The sequence below is a fragment of the Brachyhypopomus gauderio genome, chromosome 5 (genome assembly GCF_052324685.1).
Source record: "Brachyhypopomus gauderio isolate BG-103 chromosome 5, BGAUD_0.2, whole genome shotgun sequence".
NCBI classification, from domain to species: Eukaryota; Metazoa; Chordata; class Actinopteri; order Gymnotiformes; family Hypopomidae; genus Brachyhypopomus; species Brachyhypopomus gauderio.
The window spans coordinates 11,933,880-11,957,596 of NC_135215.1; the positions used below are offsets into that span (position 1 = coordinate 11,933,880).

Below are 23,717 nucleotides of genomic sequence, written 5' to 3' on the forward strand. Positions count from 1 at the left end.
CTGCTTTAGGAAAGCCATGGTTAGTCTCTCCAAGTATGCTTATAGACTAGTTAGAAAAGGGACAAAATCAAGTCAGCTTCAGTACAATCTGGCTTAGCTAATGTGCCAGGATCCTGTGTCTGGCAAGTGTGGGCAGGTAAAGGGTAATACCTAGATAGACAAGCCAAATTGAAACTGGGGTAAAAAGAAGTGTGCAAAAGATGATTATGGTACCGGCATCTAAACACTAGCACACTGGATAAAAGACTGCAACAGTGAAGTCTGATAACTGCACTAAATAATTATCCTAATACTTCTGCAGTACAGGGGAAATAAGTGGGATGCCACACAAATTAAAGCAACTGAATTACTATTGAAGTAATCAGAAGTTAAATGAGTAAAATAAATATACTGATCTTCAGTTGATTGCTCAATGAATGTGAATAGTAACCAAATGGTAAACAAATTAGAACAAGATATCACCAAACTGTAAAGTTACTAAGTATTAGCTTTCCTCTATAGGAAGACTTAGGAAGCGCTCTGGCGCCCTCTTCTGGCGAATTTGGAGATGGTCCTATTCTAATGGCTTGAAAGCCTATGATATGAAATTATGGTTGATATCAAACAAATATGGTTGAGCCAGAAATCTCCCTCACGCAGGGGCACCAATTATGTAGGGGTTTCACCTACTAATCCTTTAAAGTAGATATAATTTGTTTTACCTTAATTATTAATCAGTCTCATTAATTTTAGAATCAGTCTCATATTCTAATTATACCAGAACCACAAGTTTAGTTATCAACTAAAGGTAATTAATGGTTTGGTATCTGAAGGATTTAACAATGAATTCTTTGGAGGTTTTGGCAACAACCGCTTTTGAATGACATCAACACAGACAATTTGGTGAAAATAAATGATACATTTATTTAAAACCAACTATTCTAAAACACAAAGAGCATCAACATGGATCAGTATATTTACAGTGAAGACTCAGCATCTAGTGTGTGTGTGTGTGTAAAAAAAGGGGAGGAGTAAGTGTGCGCGCTTGTGCGCGTGTGAGGAGGCGGAGTTGTAATCTCAGTTCTCCTATGGAGAACAAAGCAACTAAAATGGCGCCGACTTTAAACAGTAGAGCAGCGCGACTATGTTAATGAGCTCAGCTGGTTTATTCCAACGTGGTCAGAACAAAGAGTAATGGCGCTGGCTTACTAACTAAAAATTAATGTAGTGTGTCTGAGAATGGGAACTACAAGTTGTCAAATATTCAGAAGATAAAACATGGAGATTGCATGCCAGGTGGAGAACTTGTGTGTACAAATCTTAACGAAGTTTATGAAAATAAAGTTAAACACAAACATTCAGAATGTATTAACAAAAAACTTAGTTAACTCTGTAGTTCAAATAACTATGCCCTTTGATAAACTATGCCCAGCGGTAAGAGTCTCACGTGTTGAGGATTTGGGGTTTTGTCGTCCTCCTGGAATTAGGAGGGAATTTCCACCGCAGGCTCCTCGTTGATCAAACGACGTCGTCCAGGTGTGCTGGGGAATCGTCCAGGAACGCGAGTCTCGTTCACGGTTTAACAACAGGGAATTGATCGCCTTTGTTTCAGTCCGTGTGGCCGCGTTAGCAAGCTTGATTGAAGTAGTTAGGTGAATCTGTTGTCGCGGTACCGTTGATCAGTTGCTGGTTAGATTACACCGTAACTCGGGCTCGTTAATTAAGTAATACGACTTTCAGCTGTTTGCTGTTAGTCGTATGAAAGTTCGCGTGCTCTCAGAGAAAACCGGAGAGAGAGGAGTGGCGGAGCCTCTCTTTAATAGGTCTAACCTATGTGTCGGTCAAACCAGAGAGAGATATTACGGAGCCTCTCTTTAATAGGTCTAACCTATGTGTCGGTCAAACCAGAGAGAGATATTACGGAGCCTCTCTTTAATAGGTCTAACCTATGTGTCGGTCAAACCAGAGAGAGAAGGAGATATTACGGAGCCTCTCTTTAATAGGTCTAACCTATGTGTCGGTCAAACCAGAGAGAGAAGGAGATATTACGGAGCCTCTCTTTAATAGGTCTAACCTATGTGTCGGTCAAACCAGAGAGAGAGAGATGAATGGCTGTTCAGGGTATTTAAACACCTGAACTGTAGACACACCCTTACTTCCGTCAAAGCAAGCTTGTTCAATGTGTTGCCAGTGGTACTGCCACCTGCTGGTTTAGCATGGTACCTACACTCCTGTCCTGTGTGTGTGTGTGTGTGTGTGTGTCTGTCTGATGAGGTGTGTGTGATGGCACGTGATCTTGTCCTCTGGCTGCAGGAAGCCCTGCCAGTGGATCAGCACCAACCGCCTGCATTCTGCATCTGTGCTCTTAAGACACACACAGGGCCGTGTCTCTCTGTTCTTAAGACACACACAGGGCCGTGTCTCTCTGCTCTTAGGACACACACAGGGCAGTGTCTCTCTGCTCTTAGGACACACAGGGCCGTGTCTCTCTGCTCTTAGGACACACACAGGGCTGTGTCTCTCTGCTCTTAGGACACACACAGGGCAGTGTCTCTCTGCTCTTAGGACACACGCAGGACAGTGTCTCTCTGTTCTTAGGACACACACTGGGCGGTTTATCTCTGCTCTTAGGACACACACAGGACAGTGTTTCTCTGTTCTTAGGACACACACACAGGGTAGTGTCTCTCTGCTCTTAGGACACACACACAGGGCAGTGTCTCTCTGCTCTTAGGACACACACTGGTCAGAGTCTCTCTGCTCTTAGGACACACACTGGTCAGTGTCTCTCTGCTCTTAGGACACACACTGAGCAGTGTCTCTCTGCTCTTATGACACACACACACACACTGGGCAGTGTCTCTCTGCTCTTAGGACACACACACACTGGGCAGTGTCTCTCTGCTCTTAGGACACACACACAGGGCACTGTCTCTCTGTTCTTAGGACACACACACAGGGCAGTGTCTCTCTGTTCTTAGGACACACACCAGGCAGTGCCTCTCTGTTCTTAGGACACACACAAGGCAGTGTCTCTCTGCTCTTAGGACACACACACTGGTCAGTGTGTCTCTGCTCTTATTGTGGACAACCACGGGACATTGCGTCTCTGCTCGTAGTGTGGACACTAGCTGGACCACACCCTTGCTCTCTTTCTCTTGCTCATGCATAGAAGACAATACAGCGTGTTGTAGCTCAGGGACTGCATTTGGAGCTAAAGTACGTATCTGCGTGTGTGGTAAAGACAAACATGCTCTTGCTAGACATGAAAGGACCATAACAACGCCCTGTAGACATCTACAGCTCCATGAATCTTTCAGGAACAGCACACTTACTCAGCTCTGCTGCTCATTCCACTGTTAGACCGAACCTGCGCATAAATATGAGACTTATTCAAATGTACCAACAAATAACCTGAGACAGGGCAGCATTTCCATGCTTCACCCGAGGAAAGACCCAAGGGCATCTTTCTATGGCTTTAATGCTTCACAGCCAGACAATTAAGCTCTATAAGTTTCCACTGAACTACATACGGCCTGTCAACTGTCCTGAGGCTCAGGACAGAGACTCAGAGCTGTGTCCTACTGTGTCATCCTGCTGCGTCCTGCACCAGAGCCATGAACTATATGCATAAGGTGCTGGAGCTCCCTAGTGTAGTCAGTGTAGAGTCAGTGAATGTTGTCTGGGCAACACAGACTGCCAGGTGCAGGTGATGCAGGCATCTGACGGTGTGAGATTCAGGTCTCGCTAAAGGACTGGCTGGTGCTAAATCAGAAGATATGAAACTGTATCTAGACAGGAGCTGGTCTTGTTACAGTGTACCACAGTCACACTTTCATGCAAATAATACCATGGTGTGAGGAGTAATATAGGTTATATGCTGGTTGGTACCATTCAAAGGACATACAGGAGAACTATAGTTGTTTTGTATTTGCATCTGTAAGCAGATTGGATACAGCAACAAAGTTGTTGGTGTGATTCTGAACTTGCCTCTCTTTGTCTTTCTCTATTTTTCTCTCCCCCCTCTCTCTCCCACTCTCTCTCCCTTTGTTTTTCTCTCTATTTTCCCTTTGTCTCTCTCTTTCTGTCTTTGTCTCTCCCTCTCCCCCACTCTCTCTCTCTGTTTTTCTCTCTCTCTTTCCCTTTGTCTCTCTCTCTCTCTCTCTCTCTCTCTCTCTCTCTCTCTCTCTCTCTCTCTCTCTCTCTCTCTCTCTCTCTTCATTGCTCTGGTGGGCACAGGCAGCAGAGATAATGCCTTGAGTGCATTTGTAATGTAGTTTGTCTGAATGCCCTTGCAGTGTCATCCATCACTGACCACGAGCAGCACAAACCAGTGCAGGAAACAACCTGATCACATCTTTTATGTGTCTGCATATGTATCACAGGACACACCCAGCGCAGATCACACAGCCTACCTGCGTCAGACTAGAGCGTGCTCGTGTACTCCAAAGACCAATGTCCCAGTGAAAATTTAACACCAACTCTAACCATCTGTTCACACAGCATTCACGGCTTTAAAAATCCGTTGATGGCTTGCACACTATAAATATAATTATGTGTTTTTAAACACGTATGAAGTTTTGAGAGATGTTGCAAACATCTTCAGACCCAAAGCTGTCTACACCTCTGTGTGTTGTCTCACACTTCCCCGTGGAAGGCCAGAGGTGGCAGCATGCAGAAACACTGGCTGTTTTCCTTGTCCATTGCTGTCTGTCAAGGATTGGTTTCTTGTGTAGGCGTGCGCATGCACACACACACACACACACACACACACACACACACACACACACACACACACACACACACACACACACACACACAGTCTGACCTGAAAGTGTCACATTTCTTCACTGGTCTGCCGAGCACACACTAATGTTGTTATGGGTGAGCTCTTGCTGCCACAGGCAAGGTGTCCTCCTCCTCCTGAGCTGCTGGTGCGATGGTGTGTGTCAGTCTGCCCACCTCTCAGCAACTGTTAGACATACATAGTGGTCTGGTGCAGAACCATTTGAGAGCATGCATAAGAGAGAGAGAGAGAGAGAGAGAGAGAGAGAGAGAGAGAGAGAGAGAGAGAGAGAGAGAGAGAGAGAGAGAGAGAGAGAGAGTGTGTAGGGGTGGGGTCATTGCAAAACAGGAGGGAGAGTGGGAGTAATTGCACAGGCCGGGTGGTCAGATGTGAATCACAAAGACTAAACGGACTGTTACTATGATGATCTTTTATAAACTGAGTGCACATAGCCTCAAATTGCACATGCACTAAATTACACTGGGAGTCAAGAGGGCCAAGAATGCTCCTCCTGGACACTGGAGTGTGTCTGGATACAGGAGTGTGTCTGGATACAGGAGTGTGTCTGGATACAGGAGTGTGTCTGGACACTGGAGTGTGTCTGAATACAGGAGAGTGTCTGGACACTGGAGTGTGTCTGGATACAGGAGTGTGTCTGGATACAGGAGTGTGTCTGGACACTGGAGTGTGTCTGAATACAGGAGTGTGTCTGGATACAGGAGTGTGTCTGGACACTGGAGTGTGTCTGGATACAGGAGTGTGTCTGGACACTGGAGTGTGTCTGGATACAGGAGTGTGTCTGGACACTGGAGTGTGTCTGGATACAGGAGTGTGTCTGGACACAGGAGTGTGTCTGAATACAGGAGAGTGTCTGGACACTGGAGTGTGTCTGGACACTGGAGTGTGTCTGGACACAGGAGTGTGTCTGGACACTGGAGTGTGTCTGAATACAGGAGAGTGTCTGGACACTGGAGTGTGTCTGGATACAGGAGTGTGTCTGGACACTGGAGTGTGTCTGGACACTGGAGTGTGTCTGAACGCAGGAGTGTGTCTGGACACAGAGAACATTGGTCATTTTTATCATGTAGTCACAGACGTCTTTGGCTGTGGCAAGCAATGTGTGTACGTGCAGAGAGAGAGAGTGGAAAACATGAGTGTTACTTCTGGATGATATTGAGACAGGCAGAGATTAAAAGATGATGAATCCTCAGATATACCAGGGATTAACTCATGCTGCCTCTCTCTCTCTCTCTCTCTCTCTCTCTCTCTCTCTCTCTCTCTCTCTCTCACACACACACACACATACACACACACACACACACACACACACACACACACACACACAATCTCTCAATCACATCCTGCAGATACTTAGTGCTGGCAGACAACATCTCTTCTTTCTCAGCACACACACACACACACACACACACACACACACACACACACACACACACACACACACACACACACACACACACACACACACACACTTTCTGTGCATTTAATCATCTAAATAAAAAGCTGTTGTGTTGACTGGTTCTTCTCCCTTTTAGCTCAGTTTCTACTGCAGATTTGTCTATGCGTGCAGGGTCTATAGTTGTACATTACATCATCTAAAGCTGAGCTACGCCTCAGTGTCTCAGTGTCAACGCCTTACTGTCTGTATATGTGTGTGTATGTGTGTGTGTGGGTTCTGTCAAAAAGTGCAGACCAGTGGTGGAGTAGCTGTAAGCTTATTATAGAGCTAATAAATCAGAGACCAGTGCTACAATTAAAGGCTCGAGAAGGCCAGTGTCATGAGCAGATTATAGCAATTGAGTTTTCAGAGTAGCATGCATTTTATATACTTATATATTAGATGAGCTGAACCAGAAAGTGCTATTGATCAGAGATTCAACTTGATTTAATTTAGGCCTCTGTTCTTGTTTGTCAGAGTCACGAAAGCCACATTACTTGGTAGAGTTAGTGTATTTGAGCAGTCTCACGTGAGAATGAGGTTGACCTTTCTGAAGAGCATGTGCTGTATGGTGGGCCACACCACCCAGACCAGACTCTGCTGTTGGCCAGCAGTGTGTTATGGCAGTTCTAACTCACCACTGGCCTAGTCTGAGTTTGTGCCATGTGTAATGTCCCCCAGTCTGATAGTGGTGCCCAGTTGTGGGTTTTTTGATGCTCAGCTTGATGCTTTAATACTTAGCATCTGTTAACATACCCTTGCTTTGTCTTTGACTCGATGTGTCATGATAGTTCAAATTAGGGGTGTATTCAACTAAGTATTTTCATAGTCGAATCTGATTCGTCAGCTTTTCCCTTTAGTCGACTAATAGTCGAATCTGATTTATTTTTATATTTTTTATTTAGAGCACCTTAAACGGGATCCCGTTCTCATTCAGGACTTTTTTCCTCTTCGAAGTAAAAACCTAAAACACTCAGATAAATGAATAAACACGGTAGGTTGGCTTTATTCAGCTTTTATTTATTTATTTATTAATTTTTTTATGAAACGTTAGAGAACATTAACCGTCAGTGCGCATTGCGCATATCAAACTGTCAGACAGGCACTGTGCAAAATGTCAAAAATATATTTTATAAAATATGCCTGCCTGAAAATATAAAAAAATTGCCAACAGCAAAAAATATAAGGAAAGGTTAAAGTAACGGGGTTTAAAAGCAAACAACAAAAAATGTTTATAGGCCTACTTGCCGAGACGCACCGCAACTACATACTTCCTGAGGTGTATGCAAACATCCTATCGGCGCCCCCCGCACTCCACCCCCCACCAACTTGGCAAATAATTTTCTGGCATCAATTTGGCGCCCCCTCTAGTGCAGCGCCCCTATGCGTCGCATACGCTGCATACCCACTTTTTACGCCACTGCGCACCGCGACGAGACGAGATGACACGACCGAAACACCATCACTGACCGAAACAACAAACGACTATTTTTTTTCGCCTTACGCATTTTAAATGGTATGCCATGTTGGTTGTTGTCGTGCGAAATGAAAGACGTTGATGACATAACTTGCACTTTAATTTATTTGATTCATCTTTATCTTTTCAAAATACTTTTGAAGTTTTTTAGTAGCCATTATAATCTCAGCATATGCTTCCTATTAGGGGTGAGCGGATCGATATTTATATCGATAGTATCGATACAAAGGTGAGGATCGGTATCAGATCGATACCATGGTGAAAATATCGATTCTTTTGCTGCAGTTTAGAGGTCTGCGCGGGACTGCTTTTTTAATCCCGCTCCCGCCAAAAAATCGCTTGTTTTAATCCCGCTCCCGCCCGCACCTGCTTGTTTTGTCCTGCTCCTGCCCGCACCGGCCAAAAAATCGCTTGTTTTAATCCCGCACCCGCCCTCCACATACACATTTCTGTCCATTAATTACAATGGAATATGACTTCCATACATCAGACTTTCCTGTAGTTGGCTTAATTGTGGTGTATTCGCCTGTTTTAATTTAATTTTCCACAGCTGAAACTGGTTGACCGTCTACAGCAGGGGTCGGCAACCTATGGCACGCGTGCCACCATTGGCATGAGGCATAATCACTGGCACGCGACACGCTGGACCAGCATCAGCAAACATATATATAATTTAATATAAATTATTATATTAATGGATTATAATTTTAAGTAAAATGTATCGCCCCCAACGGTTTGGAAGTATCGGTATCGGCGATACTGACCAGTATCGTATCGGTATCGTATCGATACCAAAATTCCGAGTATCGCCCACCCCTACTTCCTATTCTGTAGCATGATCAGCAGGTCTGCTCATTTGGATTGTGCAACTGCAGGGTGTGATTTATTAATGTGTAGTAAGGAAGATGCCTATTGTTTATGCGCAAACATCATTTTAAAATATTTATTAACAGAAATAAATTAAGATGATTTGATTTGACAAAAGGCTATATATAATGAAAACAAAGACATTTCATGTAACAACTAATGCTTAGCTGCATCCTTGGGCACACCCACGCAGTTAGAATGGTACATTCGAGTATGACGTTCATAGTCGACTAGGGGGTATAGTGGACTATAGTCGAATCAGCGACTATTGCAGGTCACCCCTAGTACAAATAGCTGTAGTTTTGTTTGTGTCACAATAGTACAGGTAGCTGTAGTTTTGTTTGTCACAATAGTACAGATAGCTGTAGTTTTGTTTGTAAGTAAGTAAGTAAGTAAAATACATTTATATAGCACTTTTCACAGGCACAAGCCACAAAGTGCTTTACAACGGAAAATAAAATAAAATAAATCAAAGACACAAAAACACACACTATAAAACAGAAATAAAATACAGTGTACAAGGTCAACGGCTGCAACCTCCACCACACTGTGTCACTATAGTACAGGTAGCTGTAGTTTTGTTTGTGTGTCACTATAGTACAGGTAGCTGTAGTTTTGTTTGTGTCACAATAGTACAGATAGCTGTAGTTTTGTTTGTGTGTCACTGTAATACATGTAGCTGTAATTTTGTTTTCAATCAGTTTGAGGTTTAGTTTGTTGTTTTGACTTTGGATGATCCTGAAGTTGAAACCCACATGTGAGTGTGGTAAATATCTTCTGGTAAATATGTTGTGCATATAGACAACAGGCACTTTTACACTGCCATTCCGGTTTCAGCCTTTACCCCTTCCACTTGTCTCATTCACTCATCTAATCTCATTAATCACACACACACACACACACACACACACACACACACACACACACACACACACACACATACATGAGCCGCAGGCTGGGTGTGCTTGTTTATCAAATGAGTTATTACCGTTCATTTTCATAAAGTGTTCTCTTAAAGTTAATTGTTTGCATTTTAGCGTGTGCTGAAAAGAGCCCTGTGGGTCTTACAGTTGAGGGATTAAACATGAGTTTCCTTTTTTATTATATTTTAAGATGCTTAGGCTCCCTGGTCAGTCTGTCAACTAGCTTAACACTGTCAAACAGATCGTTAAAGATGGAATGAAAGGGACCATTTAATTTGAGTCTGGCCCAGAGGGAGGTCAGTAGGAGGCTGCTCTCGGTCATCAGGGCTGTGGTGGGAGACAGACAGCTCTGCCTCTGAGGCTGGGGAGCTTTAGACTGACAACACTGTGAGGTAACTGCAGAGACTACACACTTCATGGTTTAGGTGTCTCCTGCTGTTCTCTGTGTTCTCTCTCACACTTTTCTCTTTTACTGTTCTTAATTTTCATTCTCTTCTGTTCTCATCCTTTTCAGTCAGTATTTCATGTTCTTGTTCTTTCTTTATCTCCATCTCTTTCCCTCTTTCTCTCTCATTCTCACAGTAATGTTTCTAGGTCTAGATGAGTCTAGATTAGTCTAGATGGATCTAGATGAGTCTAGATGAGTAGATGAGCGGTGTATGTGCTGCTGCTGGCATAGTACTCAGCTGATGACCTAGTAGCTGTCATTGCTGTTGGGGTGTGTGGGCAGCCCGATTGATAGAGATCAGACATGTATCAGACATGTGTCAGATGTATATCAGACGTGTCAGACATGTATCGGATGTATATCTGAACAGCAGGTATGCAGCGGGGAGCTTCAGAGGATAATGGAGGGGTAGGCATGTTGTTACAGTTTTTGACGACTGCTAACGTGCGTTTGTCCAATCTGTAGTCACATTTTCAAAACTCCAAACACAGTGAACACAACATCAGTTTTCAGTGGCTATACTATTAGTTCAATTCATGTTGTTATGGCACAAAATGCAGTCATTTTACATGTTTTTATAATGCTTACATTTTCTATACACACAAGGTTATCCAATAACAGAATTCTGGATCGTTTTTGTCTTATTTACAATTGCTTGTACACAGCATGCCAAAAATGAAAACCTAAGGTTCAAAACCTTAAATATCGTATAAAATGCCAAGTTCTGCAAAAACAAAGGCAGCTGAAAAGTTATTACTGTTGTACACATTTTTTGCACATATAGATCAATGAAATAAAATGAAGTACAGTAATGTAATGTGTAATGAGAGGAGCAAATATAACAATTTGTCCTGCAATCTCAAGTGCTGGTTTGGTCCTTCACAAATGCCAGATTGGTCCCTATAACAGTGACCTCCTTCTTTCGTTTTTGAATGAACTCTACAAACAACTGGTTCCAGAAGCAGAAATGGAACAGGTGATAGGAAACACGAGGACATTTGTGATGGGACTATGTAGCATTCTGACATTCTCATGTCATCACAAACTAGTTTATAGACCATCCAAGAGTGATGTCCCTTTTCCTCCCGCCCATCTCGCCTTTCCTCAACCCCACTAAGGAACTTTTTTCAGTCTGGAGGTGGAAGGTGTATGATCATCGGCCCCATGACCAAATGTCCCTGCTGCATGCAATGGATCCCGGCTGCAGAGACATTTCACCTGAAGACTGCCAGGGGTGAATAAGGCATACCAAGCTTTTCTTTCCCAGGTGCATGGCAAGGGCCAACATCAGATGTGATGTGGATGAAAACATGTGGCCAACTGCTGAAGACCACTTACATTACACATAACAAGACTGTTCAGTTTTGTATTCTGTTTTTCCCCCTTGTGTGGCATTTTTGTATATGTGTATTTTTACACATATGGGACCATGGCTAATTATGTTTACAATTATGATAGGTTTTTTTTGGGTTAGGCCACAATTTACAGTAATGTCCGTAATACAGTAAAATATACCCTTTACTGCAAAACTGTTACTGACTCCTTTTTTGTCTAATCTACATTCCATATAGTACCTAACAGTAAATATACTCATTGTGTAGACAGTATGTTGCCAAAAATGCACACATTTGAAAAAAAAGTCCAAATGAAGCGGATTACAGTAAAAATGAACTGACTAAGAAAACAACAGATGTTACTGTAAAATGTCTGTTGTTTGCTGGGAGGGTAAAATATTACATGTAATACTGTTTCTGTATTGCCATCAAATGTTAGTTTTTTTACAGTGGTTGTGCAGTGATTGACTATGTTCATCTCGAAAAGAGAATATGTGCTAGTGTTTGAAAGAATGATTGGATACTGAACCAGGTTTGCTGTGTTTTAATAAAGTTGTTTGCATTGTGAAATGCAGAGTTGTTATTTAGTTAAGAAAATGCGCTTTTGAACACGATATTAACTATTTGGCTATTTGTGTGAGGTCAATGTGTTGCTGTGTTTAGAGTTTTGACAATGTATCACAAGTATTGGGAAATGCACGTTAGCATTCGTCAAAAACTGTAATTGTCTACATTATAAATAAGAAAAAAGGTAACTTCAAAAAAAGAGGTTTGTGTCTTTAAAAAGGGAGCTCATAAAGCTGATGGTGAACAATTTGAGAGTGTTCCCTCTCCTAGAGAGTGTTAAATATCCGAGAGAGTGTTCCCTCTCCTAGAGAGTGTTCCATGACCGAGAGAGTGTTCCCTCTCCTAGAGAGTGTTAAATATCCGAGAGAGTGTTCCCTCTCCTAGAGAGTGTTAAATATCCGAGAGAGTGTTCCATCTCCGAGAGATCCATGTCCAAGAGAGAGGCTCTTGCAGCCTCTCAACTCCCAGCCCATGCTAACTTTCCACTCCTTCATCCCAGGCCGTCACTCCATCACAGTCACTCCATCACAGTCACTCTGTTCCTCTTCTTACACTTGCAATTCGTCCCCCTCTCAAGTGCACAATGGTTCATTAACGGCGTTCCTCCAGAGGCCTCCTGCTGTGATTCAAACGGCAGGAAAATGACGTCAGCCCAGCGTTTACGCCGCATATGAAGGACTGTGTAACTTCAGACTGACTCCAGCAGCTCATCAGCTCTGGCTGTCCTCTTTGCCCACATGGCGGAGGTCTTCCCTTTAGGTCGTGGTGCTCTGTTCTCCAGGGCCTCTGTGCCTAAAACGCCCTCATGCACCATGGTGATGAGCCCTATTAAACCTGCTCCAAACGATTTGGAGTCCCTGTATCAGGCGAGTTATCAGCTGCATTATGCCTGTATTTACCCAGCCTTCCCCCGCCCTCTCCCAAACCACCAGGAATGAATAATTCAATAGCACCGAAATAATCGCACGCTTAGCGCAGGAAAGAGCTTTATCGTTTCCTAGGCGTGATGCCGTGGGCAACGTGCTGCTCTGTTTCAGACCTGCAGCTTTGCATGATTGGGAGTTTAGTTCAAATCGTCCATTGTAAGAGCGGCAGTGATGTGAAGGTGACCAGGTGGAGGAGATATTTCATTTAGATCATCACCACCCTCCTTCTGTGACCAATGCAAACACCTCCTGTGATATTTGAATGAGAGAACTGTTCTGGTTGGTGTTGATGGTGTTGTGGTTGATGCAGCTAGCATTGGTAGGAGCAGTTAGCATTGGTTGGTGCTGTCCCCCTCAGCTCACTGTTGCCTTCCTCTGCTGGAAAATAAGCTTATTGGTTTCTGGGCTTGCTGCAGATGTGGGAGACGTCTGTGTGTTTATCGTTTACGTGCCACTTTAACACACCCATGCACCTAGCTAGGGTGAATGGAGTATGAATGAATTGTGTGTAATTAGCAAGACGCTTCACAGTCCTCCGGGGAGGGAACAGAGGTGACTGATGATGTCACCTCCGGTCTCCCTTGAGCGACTGTTTCCTCTGTCTCCATGGAGATTAGTGGTGGAACCGTTCGTTTATTAATATGATTCATTTGTTAATTGACTGTTTGGTAGATGTTATGGAATGTCAGATTTGGATAGATTAATTATACCATCATTTAAAGTTTGCCACTGGATTTGTGTGCCAATGTATTGTTTCAGACTTCCACTGAAAACCCACTCAGAAGTGTTCTGCTTCTTTATTCTTCCTCTAGTCCTCTTTGTCTCTAGCTAAGCATTGTTATTTCATGACTAATCCCCCACTAATGTCATACTGGTTGTAATGATGTCCCTCCCTGTTGATGATGTGTGACGTGCTGCAGTTTGTGCCTGTCTTTCTTCAGTTTTTTCGTGTGTCTCACACTCTGTGCCTTGCGTCTCACAGCACTGTCTCAATCTGCTACACTGGCCTCTATGTCCTGGTCAGTGTCCTCCTAACAGAATTTACTATATGTAAACTGAGTTAAAACCTGAGGCCTCTATCCTTGTGGTCCGCATGGCGACCTGTGCAAGAGAAACATGACAGACAGCCGCTTCGCCCCACCTGCAGTATTTAGCGAGACTGGGAGACGTCTGTAGTGGCGCGTCTGAGCCAGTCGTTTGAGTTTAGTGTTAGCGAGCACAGCAGCCTGAAGTCTAGCAGGAGGGGCTAATGGAGTGGGTCGTAAAAAACATGGGGGACAGGGTGTTCCTGTCTTTGGCCAGGAAGATAAGGACACAAAGAAATGAAAACTTTTCATAATAGTCCTATAATCTCACCTGCGCCAATGCCGCTGTACAAACCATGTCCTGTTTTAGCACAGCGAATTAGCTTAATGGATGAAGGCATTTAAGTCTAAGGAAACAATTGAGCCATGCACATTTGTTTTCAAATCTAAATCTGAGATGAAGAAGAATGATGATCCAACTCACTGAGGTCATTATCTCTTATATTACCAGGTTGAGAAAATTAAAATTTGATTAGTGGAAGGGCTCGTTTTCGCTCTGCCCATGGATAACCCAATGTGAAAAATGTGCCCCAGACTCCCATTTTCAGACCGGGCCTGTTTACTCTTTAACAAGAAGAATTAATTAACCTCATTGATATTCCATGCATACTGCAACTCCTGCTGCTTCCTGACACCCAGACTCTATCACGGAGCCCGGTACGCTCTCCTGGTCCCAATCAGCAGATCTGAGACCAGTTTTGCAATTTCTCCTACAATGGCTGACACCAGAAATGGAGTAGGAGGAGCTAATATGTAATTGCTGTCATTTGACAATATATTTATGAGTCCAAAATGAGCAACCTTCCAAAACTCAGGGTTATTAAATTAACCTTGCACAAATTCAGTCATCCTGTTCTCTCGACCATAAGAGAAACAGTCAGAAATTAGTTTTTAAAGAATGGCACTGGTTCCTCTTTTAACAATGCACCGTGTGTAGGTGCCGCACCAAGATCATCCACATACTGTTATCTGCTGAACTCCCCGTGTGACACAAGCTCAACGTCTGAGAAATAGAGCCACACGCATCCATGAGACGCAGCAGTGACACTTTATGCCTGGCTAATGCCATCATGTCCTTTGGCGCGACTCTTAGGGAATGCTGATGCAAGGCCAAGCCAAGAGGGAAAGCCACGCCATGACAAAAAGCCCAATACGCTGCCGCACTGCCTTCTAATGAAAATGTTCCTCTTATGAGTTTATCATCGATTCCTGCCCATAACCCCATTAGCTGAACTGAAAAAAGGCTTATCATAAAATAGAATAATAACAAATGAAACAGGGAAGCATGCCTCTTAAGCACATGTGAGTGTTTTGATTATATAAGAGGGAATTTGAGAGCGGCTGTGTCTGGCCCGGTGGCTGAAGGATGGACTGGGTGTTCTGAGAAACTGTGGTGGCAGCTAAGAATGGACTTAGCTGTCATATGTGCTCATCGTTAATACAGACAGGCCTTCATCTCCCACATACTGCCATTACAGGAAATAAACTGCTTTTCCTGGTGAAGCTGTTCTGGCCCAAGCTGGTGACTGCTAGAGTAGGAAAGTATTGTTTCTACGCGGACATGGCATTCCACTCAATCTGTTTGTGTTTTATTTTTTTCAAGGAGGGGGTGTCTTCTTTTGAAAGGAAGTCACATCAAAGCATGTTAAAGTTATACTGCGTCAGTAAATGAACATGGCAGTGTAAATGGTTGAAGTCATCATGTGAATAGTGAACACTAGAATGACAAATCTATTATTTTCATTTGGTGAGGAGCAAACTTTGCACTTCATTACACATGGTGATTCTCTTGTGAATGGTATTGGTCTTCAGCTTATAACCACTATGCCATAATTTGCATGTACAGTATGAACAAAATAGCACAACAGTATTTTATGTGTAATACATAAAATGAAATAGGTACACTTTACTATCGTAAATGTGCAGACTCACTATCAAAAAATCCAGTAAAAAGAATCTGTTATCTAAAGTGATAAAGCATTTTCTTATTATATGATCAAAAGAGTTGGAAAATGCATCTCTTTACCTCTTTCCCTCTCTCGCCCTCTTTCTTCTCTCTCTCTCTCTCTCTCTCTCTCTCTCTCTCTCCATATCTCTTTATCTCTCTCTCTTTCTTCTCTCTCTCTATCTCTATCTCTCTATATGTCTGCCAGGATGATGAACTTCATATTGGTGGCTCTGATGGCGGAGATCAGTCTCAGATCCGGAAGTTTCTCTCCCAGAAGCACAAGAGGTTGCCATGGAAACCCGATGTAAGGACGCATTGTTCTCCACTTTGCATTCCACTTTGATTTTGACTTTGGCACTATAATAATCATGAATGGGAAATAACCCTCAAAGGGCATGATCTCTTCCTGTAGTCCAGCATTCAAAAATATAACACTGTGTCACTGTGGAACATATAGCAGGAAATCATGTCGGCCAATCGTGTTGGCCTTGTGTTATGCACTTCCGAGCTCTGGGCTGAAACAGGAGAGAGAGAGCGAGAGAGAGAGACAGAGAGAGTGAGAGAGAGAGAGGGCTGGATTAGGTGGGCTGTGTCTCCTGTATCTGTCCCCTCGGCCCTCCTGGATTGTCTGTTCTCCAGTGTTTCTGCCTGCTTTTGTTGCAGTGAGAGGCTTTTTATTTCTTTTTTTGCTCGCTTCACTTGCCACGGGTTTATGTCGGATTGGTTACTGATTGAAGAGGCAGACTTCATTTTCCCAGAGGCATCTGGAAGTCTATTTGCCAATGAGAAATGTCATTTCAGGCACATAACATTGTTGTGAAATTACCTTTCTAATTATTTGTGTCTAGTTTGAGCTGTCTGTTTTAGAATAATGTGAGAGAAGCATGTCTGGCAATCTGCTTTGAACTTAAAAAGCATTTGAAGGGGGCGTCCAGGAGGACTCCAGCACTGAAGCGTCCTCCTGGTGTTCCCTTCACTCCAGGCTCTGAGGTCAGGGTTACACACAGCAGAAGAGGAGAAGAGCTTTTCTCTTTTGAACAGACTAGTAATAATGACACAATCCATGTGATGGTTTCTGCCTGATTGTCAGGATGTAATTCTCTCTGCATTACACAGCAGTGTGGGAGAGGGAGGTCTCTTCAAGTTCCAGTGGATACACAGCATGCTGGGAAATCTTACGCCAGGCTGATTTCTATACACAGCATGCCACGGAATCTTATGCCAGTTTGATTTCTATAGCACTCGCAGACATGGATTGTTACTCACTCACACACGTTTAGCAGGCGGCAGATTCTCCATGTGGGGCAGCGATGTGGTGCTTCACCTCACTGACACTTTGTGTCTGTGCCGCATTGGACGTTGATATCTTTACGGCCCACTGCTAAACATGGGGCGGAGAGTGTTTGTCATTCATTTACATATTCATTTACATAATGTGCTAGGTAGGTCCATGATTGCACCAGTATGTGAACAATGGTCCCACGTATCTCCAGTGGCAATGTAGCTAATTGCCCTGGTGTTGCATTATGGCTTTTCATACATGCAAAATTGGACACCTGTTTCCTTAAGATGGCCTCCTGCTTAAGATGGCCTCCTGCTTCCTTCCTGATTATGGCCTTGCTGGCGTAGATCTGTCAGTTCTCACTCAGGACACTAGATTTCACCCTTCCTGTCCACCACCTGATTTTGTCCCTGGGACATTGTCTCTCCTAGGATGGTTGGGAGGACATCATGAAAACCGCCATGACCGACGACCCCAGCAGTTCATGGTTGAGCAGATTAGCAGATTAGGGGCGTCAGAGACCTTCACACAAACACAGCAGCCACTCGGCTCTCCACCCAAGTGTCTCTCTCCATCAAGGCCACACGGCTTGCATGGTAAAGAGGCCCTGCTCCACCTTTCATGAGGTGCACTTGTCTTCGGCGTTGAGGGGACAACGAGTGATGGTGGTGTCGCCGCCCTCCGGACGCCCTTCTCAAGAGTGTTGATGTCACCAGCCAGCAGTCCGTCTCTCCGGCCTGGAGCCAGAGTAGGTGGGGAGAGGGTTTGTGGGGGATGCCTGCAGCTGGGGAGAGACCGAAGGAAAGCGTCGGGGCTTCAGTGAGCCTTATCAGCAGCATTGAGCAGGATCTCTCATTTAAGAACGACCTTTCATCCCTTTTATATTGGAAATAGATAAAAGACACGCCGTTAATGAGTTCTTTATTATTTCTTAATTAGCTCATTATGAAAGCAGTGATAATGGGGAATTTTCAAGTGGTATGTTTTGTACATAATAATGGTTTGCACGATGGTTTAGATGGGAAGACCTGAATTCAGCTGTTTATTCATTCTGGAGCATCTCGCAACCTATTTCCTCAACCACTGGAAACCAGAAATAAGAGGATTTTCTTTTTCTTTCTTTACGTTACCTGTTCCTAAAGGACAATCCAGTCAGTCTATCAGTTATTCACAGCCATTTCATACCATTATACACTGAAGGTGAACATATGCTGCATCAATTCCATCTCTTTCCTGGGGGACTGATGACAGGGGGCGGGGCCAAATGGCCGCATGCATAAGAGAGATGATCTCTGTTTGTTATCTGTAACATCCACAACGTCCCACCTTGCGCTATCTGGCGGAGCCTTGCTGATTTGGAGAGTGCAGGTTAAAAAGCAGCCGAGGTTGGTCCTCTGGGAACATTAGACACCCGCAGACGTGCAGCAGTCATGCGTGTCACGTCACATGCGCCCTGTCCCGCAGGGATTAGCGCTGACAAATGGCGCGGACGCTTGTCGTTCTGAGGGGCGGCGTCTCATTTGTCTGTGTCACCTGGCAACCTGTTTTTAGAGAACACGATTCCTTCATGGGATGTGGGCGGCGCCGTGGAGATGTGGGAGGGCTGGAATGCTTCAGACGTGCTGAGGATGTGTGAGACTGATCTTCTCATCCGCGCTGGAAGGCCAAGGTCACTTGTACTGTTTTTGAACATTGTATCGTCGAAGCCTCAGAAATACACCCTGCTTGGAGGAGAGAATCTGCTCCAAAGGTTGTTGTGATGTGCAGAATTCTCTATAGAGCGCTTCCCTTTTTTACATGACTGTGGGTGTTTGTGTGTATGTACTGTGTCCTGTCTCACCTTTCCTGTGGGTGGTCGTATCTCTCTCCACACACTGGAGTCTTCTACCAAAGCCCTGGGAGGTTGAGCGTGTGGTGCAATATATCTGCTGTTTCAAATAGATGCATAAAATGCATAAGGCACATAAGCTGGACACTCCAGAGTCCAATTGGGAGGAACCACTGATAATGGCAGAGAACAACGAAACTGTGTCCAGATCCAGCAGAACTAAGATCCTGTGTCCAGATCCAGCAGTGTGAATAGACGTGGAAGCTCCATGTGATGGAAACATCCATCGCATGTTCGACATGAGAATCTGGAAACACACCAGGGACCAAAAGAAGAAGATTAACATCATGGTGATCCAAATGGTGGATGTGAGCTGGAGGAGGGACTACAGATCCCAGGAATGATCAGTCTCAGTTTAGAAGAGTGTAATCCTAGAAGTATGTGTGTGTGTTTGTGTGTGTGTGTGTGTGTTCTCACTATGGTGCAGACACCTCTTTGTATGATATTTTAATGCATTGCTTAACACATACACCCACACCCACTCAGGCTATATAAAGAACCTGTACCTGGTGGGACTCTTTCAGCACTGGCGAATTTCCTTGTCTCTTGAGAAACGATACCTAACAAAACAATGTTGTCTGACCACGCCAATCAATCAGCTCTCCCAACATCAGCAGGTCATGAGAAGGCACTAGGCACCTCAGCCTGCCGTGTTCCTCCAGGTTACCCTGAGTGCCTCGCGCTCTGGAAGTCTGTACATTTATGTAGTAAAACAAAACACAGCAACAGTAATAATAAAAACTGAATCAGGTTTGTTTTGTCAGAAAAGTCAGAGATACAACATGATACAAAATGAGTATACAATAAAATTCATCACCTATATATCCTGGTAGAATATTGTTTCTGTAGGCTAACAGTAATGGAGTAAGAAATAAATATAGGAATGAAATATAATTTTACAGAAAATATAAACTCTCTGGAAGTTATATTATGGTGTTGTTACATGTGTCATCATGGCATAAAATGGAACAGAACCAACATGCTGAGGGAGTGTGAGCTGTGTGAGGGTGTGTGTGTGCTGAGTTTGGGTGTGTGTGCTGGGTTTGGGTGTGTGTGCTGTGTGAAGGTGTATGTGCTGTGTGTGGATATGTGCTGTGTTTGGGTGTGTGTGCTGTGTGAAGGTATATGTGCTGTGGGTGTGTGTCTGCTGTGTGTGCTCTGGATGCAGTGAGTCTCATGCATGAAGCATCCGTGCTTTATGGACCTTATGGGCACTCATACACTTTGCATACACTCATACACATACACCTCATGGCACTTTGAGGTTTATTTTCAAATGTAAAGTGCATTACAAATTAAATGTATTATTATTATGATCATACAGTGACATGGACTAGCTGTGCCTTCAGTGTATCTGGGTTCCTATACAATCTGTCATGAGTGGATTCTGGCAAGAAAACGTTTGTACTACTTACCATGAGTTTATTATTTTATTGTGTTATACTGTTTAAAACTATATAATTTGAGAGTAATTTCCCTTTACAGATCTAAGGACGTATATAGGGCAGGATGCTTTAGCACTGCATGTTGACACTGTGTGCTTAATGTAGTGAAACAGGGGGTGGAGGGAGCGAGGGAGAGAGAGAGAGAGAGAGAGAGAGAGAGAGAGAGAGAGAGAGAGAGAGAGAGAGAGAGATACTGCTATGGTTAGTGAGGGATGACGAACTGTTCCTCTGATCTTCTTATATTGATTTAATTTGAGGAATTCAACAGAGGGAGAGAAGAATCAATACCAAGTTAACAGCAAAAAATAAACAGTAACACCCCCTGGGCAGGGGACAGAACTGGACTGTCATTAATAAAAATACATGAAGCTAAAGGCATCGTCAAGGTTACTGGATTTGGCTTAACTGTCATTGGAAAGGCATTAGAGCAGTCCATACGGGAGGCCGTCACAGGCGTGTAGGAGAACACTAATCAATCAGGACTCACTCCATCAACCGCACACACTGTACGCAGGCACAGAACCACACACACCTTATGCATGTAACGTTTTTTGATGCAGGTACTGGATGGAATCGCAAGAGTTCAATCATTTAATAAAGACAAAGAAAATAATGACAATATCAAAGAACTTAATACCTAACCAAACCAAGGATAACAAACAACTACCAAATAGCACAAAGACACACAGTAAGGATCGAACAGGGAATAAGGACATGACGACAACTTAACCAACACGAGCTAAACACTGACTAAACACAAACAGGCAAACAACAAACACAGAGCTGGAACCTAGAACATAAGAATAGACAACTGGCAAAAGCCAAATAGCAAAAGACATAGCAAACAACCTAACAACATGCATTCACAATAACCAACCAAGCAAATGACAAAACACAAGACTTAGGGTTAGGGTTAGAGACACAAGACACACCTGAAAACAATGATGAAGAGGCAGAGTCCAAAGGTGGGGCGTGAAGTCAGACAACAAGGAAATTCAAAATAAGAGCACAGACAATGAAACCAGGAAATAAATCAAAACAAGAGGAGGTGCCATGGGGACTGCAGTGATGAGGAGTGGGTGATCGTGACAATGCAGGCACAGAACTGCATACACTTTACACAGGGACAGAGCTACACACACTGTACACAGGGACAGAGCACATGTGCACTGGATCCTGAAATGGCCACACACTACCTGCAGCATCTGGGCTGAGGCCTGTTTGCTGCTTGCCACCATTTGTTGTGTGTTTGTTTGTGCTTGTAAACTCCAAGCTTTGCTAAAGTTCAGAAACTCCACTGGGTGGACCTCTCCATCTGCTGTGTGTGTGTGTGTGTGTGTGTGTGTGTGTGTGTGTGTGTGTGTGTGTGTGTGTGTGTGTGTGTGTGTGTGTGTGTGTGTGTGTGTGTGTGTGGGAGTGTGTGTGTGTGTGTGTGTGTGTGTGTGTGTGTGTGTGTGTGTGTGTGAGAGTGTGTGTCAGTGTGTGTGTGTGTGTGTGTGTGTGTGTGTGTGTGTGTGTGTGTGTGTGTGTGTGTGTGTGTGTGTGTGTGTGTGTGCATGTGCATGCATAACTCGTAACTCACACCAGACGTACACTGAATATGAGCACTGCAGCCCCTGCTGAAGCTCATCTGATGTTACACCAGGGGGACCTGTGGGGGATAAAGTGACCACTGTGATGGTCCCCCTCCTGGTGGCATGACTGATCTGGCTGGGACTTGGTCGATCAAAGAGGAAAGGCTCCACACGCACTCATTCTGAAGGACTCATTCTCTCTCTCTCTCTCTCTCTCTCTCTCTCTCTCTCTCTCTCTCTCTCTCTCTCTCTCTCTTTCTCAGTTCAAGGGACAGGCCAACCTTCACGTCTTTGAGGACTGGTGTGGCTCCTCCATTGGTCAGCTCAGGAAGAACCTCCACTTCCCTCTCTTCCCTCATGTGAGTAGCTCTGCCAGGGTTCTGTTGGGGGAGCCCATTACAGATCTACGTGAAACGTCTCCCACTCACACTAGTGCAAGTTTACACATTTTACATATTATACATTAATGCTGTTTACTATAACATAAATGTTTACAAACAAATCTACTAAATGTTGTTTGCTTGCATCCCCAGACAAGGACCATAGTGAAAAAATTGGCTGTTGCTCCAAAATGGAAAAACTATGGCTTGCGAATGTTTGGCTACCTTCATCCATACAAAGATGGTAATGATTTGACTAAGCTGCTCAATATCATTTGTTGTTCTCTTGTAGCATGTAGCATCCTTAAAGCAGCTGCCACTGAATCCATCAGTCAACGCTGTTTCAGAGATCCCAAACAGACTTAGGCACATACACCTGCAGAGTCTCAACCAGACACACACACACACACACACACACACCTTTACATATGAATTTACATTCATAGTCCCACTCTTACACCTGCACATTCACAAAAAACAACAACAAGGCTTGAACAAAAGAAAACCAAAAAGCGGATGTTTGTAAGAGTTGTCCTTCACGTGACTCATGTGATATGTGTTCTTATTCCTTTCATTCTAGGGGACTTCCAGTTTGCAGTGGCCTCCGATGATAATTCAGAGTTCTGGTTGAGTTCGGATGAGAGTCCACTCAATGCCCGGCTTCTGGTTTACGTGGGCCAGGTTCGTGCCTCAGAATCTGACAGAACTCTCCACTGCATACAAAACCGCCAGGAGAGCGATAATGACCGCCTATAACACGGCCGTAAATGGATCAGTAAACGAATCCATACGGGCGAGTCCCACACAATCACGACAAACACACGGTTCCAGCGCGACAGCATGTACGAGTTCCGCGGGACCGCTCCTGAGTGGCGGGAGGTCCAAACCCTGCTGTTTGGCTGTGTGCTAATTCCTGTTCTTGGATTGGGTTACGTTCCCGAGCAGCTCGACCCCTGAGTGGAGGCTGTAACACTGCAACACAGCCGGGTTCTCATCCCCAACCATTCGGGCCACAAACGGGCTTGCTCTTGCTTCCTCCGCCTGCCGGGTGCGTGATCATCCCAGAACAGAAAGAAACTAAATAAAGGAGTGGACTAACATTCTAATATCAGAACAAGTTTTTATTAATGTATTAATAATTGTACAATGTGAGCTGCATATCTCGAATGTGACATCCCCACTGCTAAAACAAACAAAAATATGTGAAGCACGCTCCCTTCCGGAAGGTTCTGCTCAAGCCGAAGCTGAGAGCGACTGTCACAGCTGAAGCCTGTGTGAGCTTTCCTCTTCCTGCCAGAGCTTCAGAGATTCAGGGCTTTGTGTCTGACGGCGAGCAAGCGTCACATTTGATC

The 23,717-nt window shown here is 44.1% G+C and overlaps 1 protein-coding gene across 1 annotated transcript in view; it reads left to right on the forward strand.

Annotated features, from left to right (window-relative positions):
* b4galnt4a (beta-1,4-N-acetyl-galactosaminyl transferase 4a) overlaps positions 1-23,717 on the forward strand; it is a 105,987-nt gene that overhangs the window by 52,050 nt on the left and 30,220 nt on the right. Inside the window, 4 exon segments of the mRNA XM_077005711.1 lie at positions 16,002-16,100; positions 22,249-22,344; positions 22,519-22,609; positions 22,946-23,046. Coding sequence (XP_076861826.1) covers positions 16,002-16,100; positions 22,249-22,344; positions 22,519-22,609; positions 22,946-23,046 — 387 coding nt within the window.